Genomic DNA, 14788 nt, shown 5'->3' with positions numbered 1-14788 from the left:
TCGTAACGCGTGGTAGTGGCTATAAAAAGGCAAGCAAAGGCCAATACTTTGTCATTCAGATGTCAACATTTTTCAAGTTCATAAATGCCAAAGAGGGAAATCGCAGCATTCTGTTGCATGCCACTTCAACGTTCACCACAGCACCATTTGCCGCATTTGTGACCGATACACACCGTTCAGTTTCACTGCAGACGGTCTGAGAACCGGCCGACCAAGAGTTACCACCCACGCACAGGATCGGTACATTCGACTGTTCTACCTACGTCATCGCAATGCCAAAGCTACTGAGACTTCAGGACGCACCCCTGGTTTGAGGAGGATATCGGACCAGACTGTCAGGAACCATCTTCGCGAGGCTTGAATCCGACCCAGAAGAATCAGTTATCGTCCCTGTTTTGCAACAGATCCATCGACAGCGACGCTTGCGTTTGTGCCATTCCTTACAGCCTTGGAATTTGAGAAACTGGAGACGAGCATGGTTTCGCGATGAATCACGATCTCTTACTCACCAGCGAGATGGAAGACAACGTGTTTATCGTCGTCGAAATGAGCGTTTTGACCCACATTCTGTACGTGAATTCGACAATTTCGGTGGCGGTGTCATGGCGTGTGGGGTTGGGGTTGGGGTTGGGGTTGGGGTTAGGGGTGGGGGTGTTGTGGCATATCCTACACCACGAAATCTGATTTTGCTGTGGTACAGGGAAATTTGACAGGAAATCGCTACAGGAATCAAATTCTTCAACCTCACCAATCATTGTCCGCCAGAGGGAACTGTTTCAACATGACAACGCTTCACCGCACACAGCTCGCGTCACGGTAGACAACCTTACTAATCTCAACGCAATCGAACACCTCTGGGATGAACTCGTTCAACGTGTACGTCAACGTCAGGACACGCCGCAGACACTCCCACAACTGACAAGCAGAATGGCGCAGAATTCCCCAGGACAGAATTCGTACACTTATCCAGTCAGAGCCGAGGTGATGCAGACCCGTTTTTGTTGCCCGGGGCGGTCACACGAGAAACTGAGTTCAGCGCAGCCTTGTGGTCTTATGTGACATGATAATGAACAGTCTTCAACGCCTTTGTACAACGACTACATGTGACTATTGAGCTCCATATTTGTATCTATATTAAATCTTTATTAGGTACAATACATTTACTAAAAATCTACCTGTGCGTTTCTTTTTTTGAAGAGAGTAATTTTAGCTGTTTTGCCTTTTGCGCTCACCGTAATGTGTTTTGTCGGATGACTGAAACTGGTTATTTACTGGCGTGGTTATTGTTTATTGACAAGATAATATCACTTTCATCAATCAGCTCTTCGTTGATGAAATCACGTACATATTGATCAACGTCCAAATCTTACAAAGTGGCTAGCAATTACCAGGGTTCTAGTGTTCGAACTATCTGAAGTAAAACTGTTATGAAATGAAGAGAAAGGATTTCAGCTATTTCCATAAGAATGATATTTTCTGGAAATGATAACCATTGGGTAGTTAACTCCACTTAAGACTTAATAGCACGAAATATAGAATGATATGCTGCCTCTCATGTAAACTGCTGTCCAATACGTTTGATGCTTATGACACGAAATAAATGAAGAATTTTTAAGCGACAAGATGATTCGTGGTATTTAAGAATCAATTAAGACAGTGTTGTGATTCAAGGATTTCAACTTCTTTAGTTTTCTAATGCCACGATTTGGTGCACTAATATCAGATTTAGTGCTTGCAACCATTACTCAAAGTTCACGTCAGAACGACCTTTAATCCGACCAATCAGAGCGTCGCTCACGAGATCGTGTACCTAAATGCACATTTCTTGGAATTGCTTCAAGTGTCATTCTCAGCACGAGAACTGACAGCAGGTGATATGGAGAAGGAAAAAACTGACGATTCTCCCCGGTAGAAATATGTCGTCGAATGTATCTACTTTTGTTTTCACTTCAGAGAAACGGATAGACCCGTGAGGATCCGGGGTAGAATAGGTCTTCAGCAACCCGAGCTTGCCGTTAAAGGCGATTATGCGATTATGCTTGTCGTAAGAGGCGACTAACGGGATAACTCACATAGAACACATATGTTCCCTTGATAGTCTATATGTCATAGGGCTAAGGAAAGGTTTAATGCATAACTGTCTCGTAAAAGATTGTTTCACTTGTAGAGAGATGCGCATGAAAGCGGCAGTTGAACGTGTTAACCCCATTCAGACACGTCGCGTTAATGATTATTTCACTTTTAGAGAGATGCGCATGAAAGCGGCAGTTAAACGTGAGAACCCCACTCAGACACGTCGCGTTAAAGATTACTTCACTTTTAGAGAGATGCGCATAAAAGCGGCAGTTGAATGTGTTAACCCCACTCAGACACGTCGCGTTAAAGATTATTTCACTTTTTGAGAGATGCGCATGAAAGCGGCAGTTAAACCTGTTAACCCCACTCAGACACGTCGCGTTAAAGATTATTTCACTTTTAGAGAGATGCGCATGAAATCGGCTGTTAAACTTGTTAACCCCACTCAGGCGCGTCGCATTAAAGATTATTTCACTTTTAGAGAGATGCGCATGAAAGCGGCAGTTAAACGTGGGAACCCCACTCATGATCAGACACGTCGCGTTAAAGATTATTTCACTTATGGAGAGATGCGCTTGAAAGCGGCAGTTAAACGTAAGAAACCCCGCACATGATCAGACACGTCGCGTTAAAGATTATTTCACCTGTAGAGGGATGCGCATGAAAGCGGCAGTTAAACGTGTTAACCCAACTCAGACACGTCGTGTTAAAGATTATTTCAGTTTAAGAGAGACGCGCATGAAAGCGGCAGTTAAACGTGGGAACCCCACTCAGACACGTCGCGTTAAAGATTATTTCACTTGTAGAGAGATGCGCATGAAAGCTGCAGTTAAACGTGGGAACCCCACTCAGACACGTCGCGTTAAAGATTATTTCACTTATGGAGAGATGCGCATAAAAGCGGCAGTTAGACGTGGATACCCCATTGAGACACGTAGCGTTAAAGATTATTTCAGTTTAAGAGAGATGCGCATAAAAGCGGCAGTTAAACGTGTTAACCCAACTCAGACACGTCGCGTTAAAGATTATTTAAGCTTAAGAGAGATGCGCATGAAAGCAGCAGTTAAACGTGGGAACCACACTCAGACATGTCGCGTTAAAGATTATTTCACTTTTAGAGAGATGCGCATGAAAGCGGCAGTTAAACCTTTTAACCCCACTCAGACACGTCGCGTTAAAGATTATTTCAGTTCAAGAGAGATGCGCATAAAAGCGGCAGTTAAATGTGAGAACCCACCTCAGACACATTATAATGACTGGGCTCCGTTCCATAAAACGATCTTAGCCCTAAGATGATCGTAACTCCTTTACTTTAACATTGGCTTAAGATTGTCGTAGTGCTAAGATCGCTTAGTGGAGCGGGACCCAGGAGTCGACCAGTCCTTGCTTTTGTAAGTCCGAAGGAGTACACAAGCACGCAACTACGTCACTCTGTAACTGCAATCGTTTTGAAAGAGGCGTTAAACACCACTTCCCTTCATATCACAGGCAAAAACCTTACTGCAAGATGTCGGTTGCTGTCATTCCCTTAACATGGACTTATGATAATCTTAGCGCTAAGATCCCTAAGATCGCTAAGAGGCTGCTTGCGTGCGTGCGTGTCTTCTCAGATCAACTACAACATGTCCTGAAATTAACAGCATACCAAATATAGAAATGATGCGGGGCTGGATTTTTTTTGAAAAGGAGAATTTGTTCCAGGGCGTAATGTTCCACAGAAAGCAAGAGCATGCGGTCACGGTAATTGATAAAGCAGCACAAAATGTACTTTCCAATGTTGCTTTGTTGTATAATAAACCCTTTAAGTCATTTGTGTCGGGGTTTGTCTAATAATTATTACTCAACCCGCCTAGGATACCGATATTGAATTTCACAATGTTTATTGGTCAAAATTGGTAGCAACATACTCGTGCTCGGGAAATTCACCAAAGTGTTAAAACCTTTCGACTTGCGTGACTGTATGTTAAGGGGGTGAGTGTGTTCGATTTAACGCCGCTTTGAACAGTATTTAAGTTTAGTCACGGTGTGTCATCTGGTCTTAAACGGTTACCTTTTTTAGTGAAACCCACGATCACGGCTTTTGTGTTCCCAAACCTGCAAGCATATCGGGTCAAATCGGGATTCGAACAAACGATTACAGCCACGAGATGTGGTGAAATGGGGTTTAACGTCGCGTCCAAGATTATTGCACTTATATAGCGACGTGCATGCACGTGTGTGTGTGTGTGTGTGTGTGTGTGTGTGTGTGTGTGTGTGTGTGTGTGTGTGAGAGAGTCTGTCTGCTTGTGTCACGATATGGCTGAAATATTGCCGATGTGACTTTAAACCATAACTCACTCACTCACTGTCTGCTTGTACTAGTCAGGACTGATGCCGATTTATAGTATTAGCCCACTGAGATACCATGCCGCAGTTGAACATGAATACCCCACTCAGACACAGTATACTGACTCCGAGCCGACCAGTCCTTGTTTTAGCCCCTTAATGCCGAGCGCCAGTTAGGGTAACAACAAGTACAATCTTTTAACGTCTTGTGGTACGACGCGGCCGGGGATCGAAACCCGGACCTTCCTCTCTCCGGGCGGACGTTCTACCACTAGACCACGGAGGCGGTTATAGCTACGAGCTAAAGTATCTAATTTCCCACGTCAAGAGATGAGAGAAACATTTCACGAGGCACAGTAAATATCCTATTTATTACATTCTTTTTGTGTAGCTGTCTAACGTAAATATAAATTGTTTCAATACAAATGTAAATAAACCGACAAAACCCTTTCCCTATCCAATAGAAATATCTTTGCATAAAGCAGAGTCGATATACAATACCGACTATATCGTGAGCATGTGTTCATGAATCACTATCAAATAGTTATGATAGTAAGGTGTTCGCGAAAAGGTGAGCGTATCCTGCCCCGCCGGCGCCACCCGTCATAAACACATGCAAAGGCCAGTCAATTGTTCACCCGAAAAGATATGGGAACATATGGTACAAGTCAAATAGGTAATTGCATCGGACATCATTTTTTGTCATTGATGCGTCAAATCTGGAAATGTCGTACACATGTGTACTATAAAACGTTTTGAAAGCTTTACTGAGGCCTTGAATGGTGTAACATTGATCAAACAGCTTCTGAGCAAGAGTCGTATGACGCTCTTTGAAATCTTGGTAGAAAGCGCATGCTCGATTGTATCTCAAAAGTTGCGAAATTTCAACACCAAAGGCTTGAGCTGCATGAATATTGCTCGACATGAAGGGAAAGTTGAACCATGAAACGTAAAGTCTCCCTGCCTACCACGCTGGACGTTTCACCACCCCTTGCAGTGGCTACTTAAAGAGTAGTTCCGTGTTTGCCAAATCTTAACAAAATGGGGGACACGGGTGGCCCAGTCGTCTAAGGCGCCGCGATTCGCTATGCAGAGTTACGTCCCTTAGGCACGCCAGAAACCTATGATTGTGGGTTCGAATCCCGATTCGCCCCGATTATGTTTCTAGGTTTGTCGGCACCATACCCGTGCTGGTGGGTTTCACCGAAGTGGTAAACCTATGAGACCTGCATCACTTCTGGCTTTCCTCCCACACTGAGCTGACACGCCGCGATATAAATTGAATACTGTTAAAAGCGGCGTTAAACCCAACTCACTCACTCACTTAACAAAATATTAACAAAAGTTTCAAAATAAATTTGAAGTACCTTAATTTCTTTTTCATACATTTGGATATATTTACATACGAAAGCAGCTTCAACAATCAATAGTATTGAAAGCAACAAGACCATACATGTTGGTCAAGTAACAAAAATGGCGCTTTCAAAAACGAACATTTAGGAGTTAAATGAGAAATTTACAATTGATAACTGAACATTTAAAAGAGAAAAACAAACGCCAAGAAACGATATGAACTCCATAATTGGCTTGTCAATGTGGGACTGACGCGAAAAGCTAGTCATCAGTTTGTGTAGGGACCAGACACTTACGATAAAGGAAGACAATTTGCGGGGAGGTAATTCTTGTATTACAATAGTTTCATCAAAGTGTTATGTTCCCTGCAATGAAAATATCCCTTTTCGTAACCTCAGAAACCCAGTCTTACACTGATGAATGTAATAAATGACACTAGCCAATCTCTTAATCTGAATTCTTACCTTTATGCAGCACATGGTTGCGTGGGCCTAAAACGAGAACGAGCAGGACCGTGATTCCGACTACCGTTAATCTCGTCAATCAGCATTACACATACGAGGGTTTCATACTTGCTTATTACCTATTGTGTGCGTTTGTGTGTGTGTGTGTGTGCGTGCGTGAGTGCGTGTGTGTGCGTGTCTGTGTTTGTGTGTGTAAATGTCAACAGCTTAAAGGTTTCATACTTGCCTATTACCTATTGTGTGTATGTGTGTGTGTGTGCGTGCGTGAGTGCGTGTGTCTGCGTGTCTGTGTTTGTGTGTAAACGTCAACAGCTTAAAGATTTCATACTTGCCTATTACCTATTGTGTGTGTTTGTGTGTGTTTGCGTGCATCAGTGCGTGTGTGTGCGTGTGTCTGTGTTTGTGTGTGTAAACGTCAACAGCTTAAAGGTTTCATACTTGCCTATTACCTATTGTGTGTGTTTGTGTGTATGTGCGTGCGTGCGTGAGAGCGTGTGTGTGTGTGTGTCTGTGTTTGTGTGTGTAAACGTCACAGGCTTGAAGGTTTCACACTTGCCTATTACCTATTGTGTGTGTATGTGTGCGTGCGTACGTGTGTGTGTTTGTGTGTGTGTGTGTGAATGTGCGTGTGCCTCTGTCTGTGTGTGTGTGTGTGTGTGTGTGTGTGTGCGTATGTCAACAGCTTAAAAGTTTCATACTTGCCTATTACCTATTGTGTGTGCGTGTGCTTGTGCGTGTGTCTGTGTGTGTGTGCGTGTGTCTGTGTTTGTGCGTGTAAACGTCAACAGCTTGAAGGTTTCACACTTGCCTATTACCTATTGTGTGTGTATGTGTGTGTGTGCGTGTGTGTGCGTGTGTCTGTGTGTGTACGTGTTTGTGTTTGTGTAAACGTCAACAGCTTAAAAGGTTCGTCTTTGCCTATCACATATTGTGTGTGTCGCGTGAGTTTGTGTGTGAGTGTATGTATTTGTGTCTGTGTATGTGTGTCAACAGCTTAAAAGTTTCATACTCGTCTATTACATATTGTGTATATGTGTGTGTGTGTCGCGTGAGTGTGTGCGTATGCATGTGTCTGTGTTTGTGCGTGCGTGCGTGAGTGTTTCTGTGTTTGTGCGTGCGTGTGTCTGTGTTTGTGCGTGCGTGCGTGAATGTGTCTGTGTTTGTGCGTGCGTGAGTGTGTCTGTGTTTGTGCGTGCGTGCGTGCGTGCGTGCGTACCTCAACACCAGAGAGCAACCAACCCTGGCTGACCATCCGTCGAAACAAACTACCGGGCGCAAAAGGAGCGGAAAAACCGCGATGACGACATGGCTTGCACAACAACTGATCAAATACTCTGTGATATATATCTAGTATATAGTGTATTAATAATGTTTTTGTTTATTTCGCTGCTGAAATTCTTATTTGATCTTATCATTGATCCTGGGTAAGGTCGTTCGATACGTCTGGAATATAAGTAATTGCGGCATGAAGTATCATTTACTTATTCATTCGCAAATGTAATATTGAGGCCAATCAGGAAGGAAATAAACATTATCTTTTTTAAGAATATAATGTTGGACGACTGGAAGTGTCATGTTGAACCGTTAGGGTTCGCCAAACTGTAATTGGAGAGCTGGGGTATAAATTAGCTAAACATGATTAAAGTTATATCAGTGTTTGTCAGATTAAATCGGAAAGTGACACAAGTACAGCCCAGGAATCCGTTGGTTAGATTCCAATCAATGCGGATCCTGACACGGCTACGGGAGGTAGCCGCAAAGTAAACATTGTTTTTAGAAGGTAAACACATGCAATATGTGTTTAGATCTAAGATGTGTTTAAATCTGAAACGGAATGCACACTTGGTGTGTTTTATCTAGGTCTCAACCATGCAATACGATATCGTCTTACAGCCTACACACCTAAACCAATCATCACAATACTAAGGTTTGTCTGAACCCTTTTGTTACACATGTTGAAACTGTTACGCCAAACAATAAGCTACGTTCGTTATTAGTCCCCAGCTCGGTTCGGGTAAAGATAAATGTTAAATACAACTAATAAATCAATATGTAACTGATATGTATGCACTGAGAGCAAGTTGACACAGGCTGATAAGAATGACACACGGACTACAGGCGTGCAATCTGCAGCCTGGCTTATCCCAAGATTAAATGCAGTGAACTTCAGTTATAGTGACACGTTGCCTGCACAAGGATCGATTTTACATTTGCAATAAATCTTCTTTCAAAACCGGACTGACGGGTTCTTGTTTAGTTGTTTCCCGGTGGATTTCGGGGGAGAAGGTTTTTACCGCTGAGTAAATTCAGACGTAAATGTGTAGTTGTTGGTTGTAGTAGTTGGTTAAACGATCTCTCTCACGTTGTCTCTGTACATACATTTCGGAGATTTAATGGAACAGAAAAGTAGATGAGAATGTACGTCATGCAGGTATTTAGGTGATCACATATTCCTAATTGGGCACTGTTGTCTAAGCCCCCGCTATTCGCTGTGTAGAGTTGTGCTCCTTTGGCACGCCGGTTATGTTTCTAGGTTTGTCAGCACCAAACCCGTGCTCGTGGGTTTCACCAAAGTGGTACACGTCTGAGACCTGAATCACTTCAGGCTTTCCTCCCACGTAAAGCTGACATTAACTGGTCTTGTCTCATTTAAAAAAAAAAGTTGTGTGAAAAATGCGAAAAAAAAAATGAATTCATATACAACAACTCAGAGTTACATGTTTTCATCTTGGCGTCTCAGAGATCCTTATGTCATGAATCCACAAAGTTATTAATGTCCAAAACCAAACGCGTTTGTGAAAACAAATCGCCTCATGAGACAGATCTTATATTTTCAAGTGTCCTGTGCACGCATATATAGAGTTTAACGAAAGACGAATTAGTGACATAAAACTCCTGGTTGAAACGTCTTCTACATGAATCACTGGCCACCCTGTTATGTAAGCTGCATGCGTCGACCCGGAAGTTAAATACTCCAGTAGAGATAAAGCGTCCCTGGTTGGCGAACTGAGGTTCGAATATACTAGAAGGGACAGGTCAGGATAATAAACTCCATATCTACTACGTGCGACCATCATGGAGAAGAGGATTGGGACTCACATGGTGTTTCTCGCTACGTTGATTGTTAGTGGTACGTGTCTTGTTTATGCACCTCACATGACATGTGTTTAGTCGTACGTTTCAATAGTGTAGTCCACCTGTGATAAACGCATTATTTTCAACGTGAGTCAGTGAGGGATGTCATTACACCTACCATTCACACAATTCGTGACATGACACAGCGGCATGTAAAAAAACATACTTTCTTTGGTTTCCTTGAATGAATGGCCTCTAAATGCCGTTTCATGTATATGTGTGTGCATTGCTTGGTCGTATAATTGCAATAACAAGCACCACGTCAGGCGACAAACGGCACTCGTGAAGAGCAACCTCCCCGTGCTAATAGCTCTTCCCCAGTGTGGACCCGGTGTAGAATGTGTCCACAGCACTCCGTTGCTTGTCGTACGAATCGACACTTGGGCAACCCGTTTGCCGTGGGTTGCGCCCCTGTGTCGGTGGAGGACGGGATTCTGGTGGTTGAGGGCACTGGAGCCAGGAAAAGTGTTCCTTTTGCCCAACACACCACTTTGACCCTAACTTCACCTAGACGGGTGATAGAATTGGCCCGATTCTATCAACCGGCTGGTCACGCCATGCCCTGTGCATGGAACACTTGATAATTTAGACGTATCTTATCACACAGGTTTTGATCAATATATATGATTACCTTGATTGTGTAAAATAAAATATTGCCTAGAGTCCTATGCCAGAAGGCGTCGGCTCATGGGCCAAACTAGTGATACGGACCGCTGAATTCTGTTTTTTATAGAAAAATGCCACGGGCCGAATCAACCTGACATTCTTCCTTTTATTAACGACAGCTATTCATGTCTTTATTTCTGAAGTATAACATCCCTGTAGCCCTGGTGTTGCAGTTTGGCTTCCACTGTGGCAACCGTCCCTGTTGACACTCCATGGTGGGTGGGGAGCAGGGTTGTTGAAACTTCTTTCTCTCATTATGGATAGCCCACAACACACTGGTTCTCGTAGCAAACACAAGAGAAGACATGTTGAAGTAGATAATATTTCATCTTCTGATGATGAATCTTCACCAACCAACAGAGACTCATGGCCAAGATTTCTAGTCGTAGAAGGCATTGATGGTCTGCCGTTAAAAACGTCACTCGTCTCCGGTCTGGTTCTCTCTTGGCGAAACTCTTGCAAAAATTTCCATCGACAAATTATATACCTGAGATTCAGAAATATCAGAAACAACAGGAAAAAAAGAAGTTAATTTTGATTCTAATAATGGTGAAGATTACAACGAAGTATTTTCATTACATGAGCTACATACCGCTCTTGAGCAGGCCCATGATACTGCTACGGGTGATGAAAATATCCATTATAAATACTGAAGCATTTGCCTGAATCATGTCTTGAGACACCTTAAAATATTTTTGACCAAATATGGACTTCAGGGAATGTTCCTCCTTCATGGCATAATGCCATTGAAATCCCCATACCAAAATTATTAATATTCAGTGTGGCTTCCGCAAAGCTATTGATTCTATTTAGTACGATTAGAATCCTTTGTTAAAAATGCTATTGTTAATAAACAACACGTACCTGTAGTATCAATTTTCTTGGATCTTGAGAAAGCAGATGATACCACCTAGAAGCATGGCTTTTTAACGGATTTACATGTTTTTGGCTTGAGAGGTCGTTTACCTCATTTTATATCTCAGTTCTTAACAGATAGGCAATTTCAACTCCGAGTGGGTACAATCCTGTCTGACCATTATAATCAGGATCAGGGTGTCCCACAAGGCAGTATTTTGTCTGTCACTTTAACTGGTATTAAAATAAATAGTCTGTCCAAGGTTTTAAGTGATTCAGTAGATGGATCACTGTTCGTGGATGATTTTAATATATCTTGTCGTGGTAAAAAATATGCATACCATAGAGAGGCAGTTACAAATCTGTCTCAATAAAATTCATAAGTGGTCTCTCGAAAACGGGTTTAAATATTTTTGAATGGCGACCCTATCAAAGTTGTAAGGGAGGCCAAATGCTAAGGACTCATCTTTGATAGCCATTTAACTTTCTTACCACACATTAAATCACTTAAAGCTAAATGTCTGAAGGCACTCGATTTGTTAAAAGTTGTGTCTAATTCAAAGTGGGGAGGGGATCAGACAACCCTCCTACACTTATACAGGTCACTGATCCGTTCAAAACTTGATTACGGCTCCATCGTATATGGTGGAGCCTGCAAAAGTAATTTACAAAAACTAGATACTATACGTCATCAGGGCATGAGGCTTTGCCCTGGAGCCTTTAGAACGTCTCCCATTCACAGTCTGTATGTGGAGGCGGATGACCCTTCTCTTAAACAATGCCTTCTAAAATTATCTTTACAGTACATCACTAAATTATATTCTAATCAGTCAAATCCAGCTTTTGAATGCATATTCAGTCCTCTCTACGAAGATCTTTACAATAAATAATCAACATTCACTCCACCATTCGGAATCAGAATAAAATCTGCTATATCAGCTTCTAATATTAAACTCCAAGATATAGCTCCTACTCAACTTTTTTTTTTATCTCCTTAGCAAATGGTAAAGCCAGAGGTAGACCTTACATTAACAAAACTAAAGAAATCAGATACTAACCAATTAATTTACCAACAAGAATACAATCAATTAAGAAACACTTACGACACTTATTAATCTATCTTTACAGATGGATCCAATGATGGTGGCGCAGTTGCTAGTGCCACTGTCATTGGATCCAGGACAGTGTCTTCACGATTACCTGATAACAGTTCCATATTCACAGCAGAAGCAAACGCCATTTTTACAGCACTTAAATATATCAGTAATCAATCAAAACACAATCAATTCATTATTTGTTCTGATTCACTTTCGTTCCTTCAGGCGATTAAAACTATGTCTTCAAAGACAATATGACATCGTTTTTTGTTGGTTACCCAGCCATGTTGGTATCATTGATAACACAATGGCTGCTGCTGCTGCAAAAACAGCACTCAACAAATCTGTGACACCACTTCTTATCCCATACAGTGATTATAAACCCATAATTAGATCTTACATCCGTGATCTAATGCAAAAGAAGTTGGACACCCATGTAGGTATCAATAAATTACATGAAATTAAACCAAATATTGGTTACACCTACTTGGGTTGACAGTCCAGATTTGAAGAGGTAATTATGCGACGATGTCGTAATGGCCATTCGAGATATACCCATGAGTATTTCTTAAAAAGCGAGGACCCTCCGTTTTGTATCCCTTGTGATGAAAGATTCACGGTCAAGCATATCCTGCTTGACTGTATTGATTTTTCCATCACAAGGGATAAATATTTCAGTGTAAAAACAGTGATGGACCTTTTTAGTAAAGTTAATTATCTTTTCATACTATGTTTTTTAAAAGAAATAGAACTTATTCATAAATTGTGATGTATTTACTGTATTGTTTTAAAAATTGGTAGTGCTAATTCATAACTTAAATTCTTAGTGGCTGTACCCTCGAGGGGGGGTTGAAGTAGCATACAATTATTGCCCCCTAAGAGGGTATGTAAGTCCCACATCATTCGAAGTATTTATATGCACGCCAGAATTTTAAAACGTAGAATTTTCGTCATTTCAATATTCGGCTTAACTGGTAAAATATCGCCAGTGACTGAAGGGACTATATAAATCCAGCCAGGGTCCATGCAGGAAGCAAAGGCACTGAAAGTCCCCTGGTGTAGTGATCTCCCTTTAGTTACTGACGATCTCTAGCCCATTTTTATATTGGGTTGTTATTTGTTTTTGCTTTTAAATGTTCCTCAACTAGTTTTAAATATACTCTGTGATATTCTAGTTATTGTACCGTCCTTTGATGACAGGTTTAGATATATGTGTGAATAATGTATTACTTCTCGTCACGATATGGTTGAAATATTGCCGATGTGACGTTAAATATTAACTCACTAACTCACTCACTCACTCACTCACTCACTCACTCACTCACTCAGGCGACAAACAACACCGAGAAAGCGTCTGTTACGATCTTCAGGCATGATTTATTAGTTTTTGTTCTTTTTGGAGTGGAGAAAGGTAATATCTTATTTTATCTTACCAAGCATCATGGTGAGGTTATGTATGTCGCGATAGGAATTCATTAAATCACAATAACACGTTGATCAGCTCAAGTATTGACACACTCAATCACGAACGCAGCCAGATATGAAAAAAACTGTACTCAACAAGCCCTATTTACACATATCCAGCTATCTACCAGGAAGCTCCACAGTGAAAAAAAAGAAAGTGATCACACCGTAAGCCGTCCGACCTGGATCAGTGGGTGTTGTAAGGCGTCTACCGTCGCCCATAACCAGCCATATTATATTTACAGCTTGAATATTTCACATATGTACTTTATAAAAAACAAATACATTGTTCTGGCTTTTGTAGCTGGAAACATGTGTCCAACATGTTAAATACCAGGGCGATTTTGTTTAATATTGCCAAATCCTTTCAAAGTTTCAGTGTCTGGCCAGACAATCCGACTGGTGTCCCCCCTGAACAACGGTGTTGGGAGAATTGAGGTGTTCTATAACGGTACATGGGGCACTGTTTGTGACGATGGCTTTGGGGCAGATGAAGCCAAGGTGGCCTGCAGACAACTGGGACGATAGTAAGACACCCTGTGTACAGCGGACCTGATATATTTACAGGACGCCCTCGCATCCCCGGAATATTAATGTTAAACAAGTACTAAACGAAACAAACAATACTTTTATATATATACTCGTAAAAAAAGAAACTTGACATAGATGTAAAACCACGTTTTGCCAAATATCTAAAATAATTACATTAAATGAGAACTAAATAAGTCAAACAGAAAGATGATGTGTCTATAATTCGCGAAAACACATGCAAAGCACATAAACGTAGCGTTTGGGGATCAATTTTACAGCTTCATCCAAACGCAACCGCCTGTAAAAAACGTGCAGCAGAGGATCATGCATTTAGGCATGCAGGCCCCCCTGCTGAATGGGTATGAAAATCCACATCAACGACTGTTCATACAGTCCTTATAACGGCAGTAGAGGCGGTGACAGAATGCCAAGACTGAATGCAGCTCAACGGAACAACGCCATTGGGAGATAACAAGCTGGAACAACTCAGCAAGAAGTGGCTAGGCAAACAAACTCCGCACTGTGGACCCGATACAATAACACCAACAGAGTTGACGAAAGACAAAGGTCAGGAAGACCAAGGGTGACAACCAAAGCACAAGATCGATACATCCGGCTGCGACATCTCCGAGACCACACTACAACAGCCACGTCTACAACCACACAGATCCATTGGGTACGCAGAATATCAGATCGAACGGTACACAACAGACTGAGGGAGGATGGACTTTTTGCACGAAGACCTGTTCGACGTCATGTATTGACCCCACGTCATATGGCGGACCGTCTGCTTTGGTGCCAACAGAGGGTTAGATGGGTACG

General features: G+C 41.9%; 1 protein-coding gene across 6 annotated transcripts in view; it reads left to right on the top strand.

The window, feature by feature from the left end:
- Nucleotides 1-8813: 8813 nt before the first annotated feature.
- The window catches only part of LOC124148932 (hemicentin-1-like), a 35804-nt gene continuing 29829 nt past the window's right edge, over nt 8814-14788 (top strand). For 2 of the 6 annotated variants that reach the window (XM_048398519.1, XM_048398520.1), the window contains exons 1-2: nt 8814-9348; nt 13809-13962. In XM_048398519.1, coding sequence (XP_048254476.1) covers nt 9294-9348; nt 13809-13962 — 209 coding nt within the window. In that variant the 5' untranslated portion in view covers nt 8814-9293. The remainder of the gene's footprint in view (nt 9349-13808; nt 13963-14788) is intronic. The other 4 variants (XM_048398517.1, XM_048398516.1, XM_048398518.1 and 1 more) reach the window with 2 other exon arrangements.

The sequence above is a fragment of the Haliotis rufescens genome, unplaced genomic scaffold (assembly GCF_023055435.1).
Source record: "Haliotis rufescens isolate VD_foot unplaced genomic scaffold, xgHalRufe1.0.p SCAF_18, whole genome shotgun sequence".
Classification (NCBI taxonomy): Eukaryota; Metazoa; Mollusca; class Gastropoda; order Lepetellida; family Haliotidae; genus Haliotis; species Haliotis rufescens.
The sequence above is the reverse complement of the archived record's forward strand: the minus strand, read 5'-3'. Positions and strand labels throughout refer to the sequence as shown.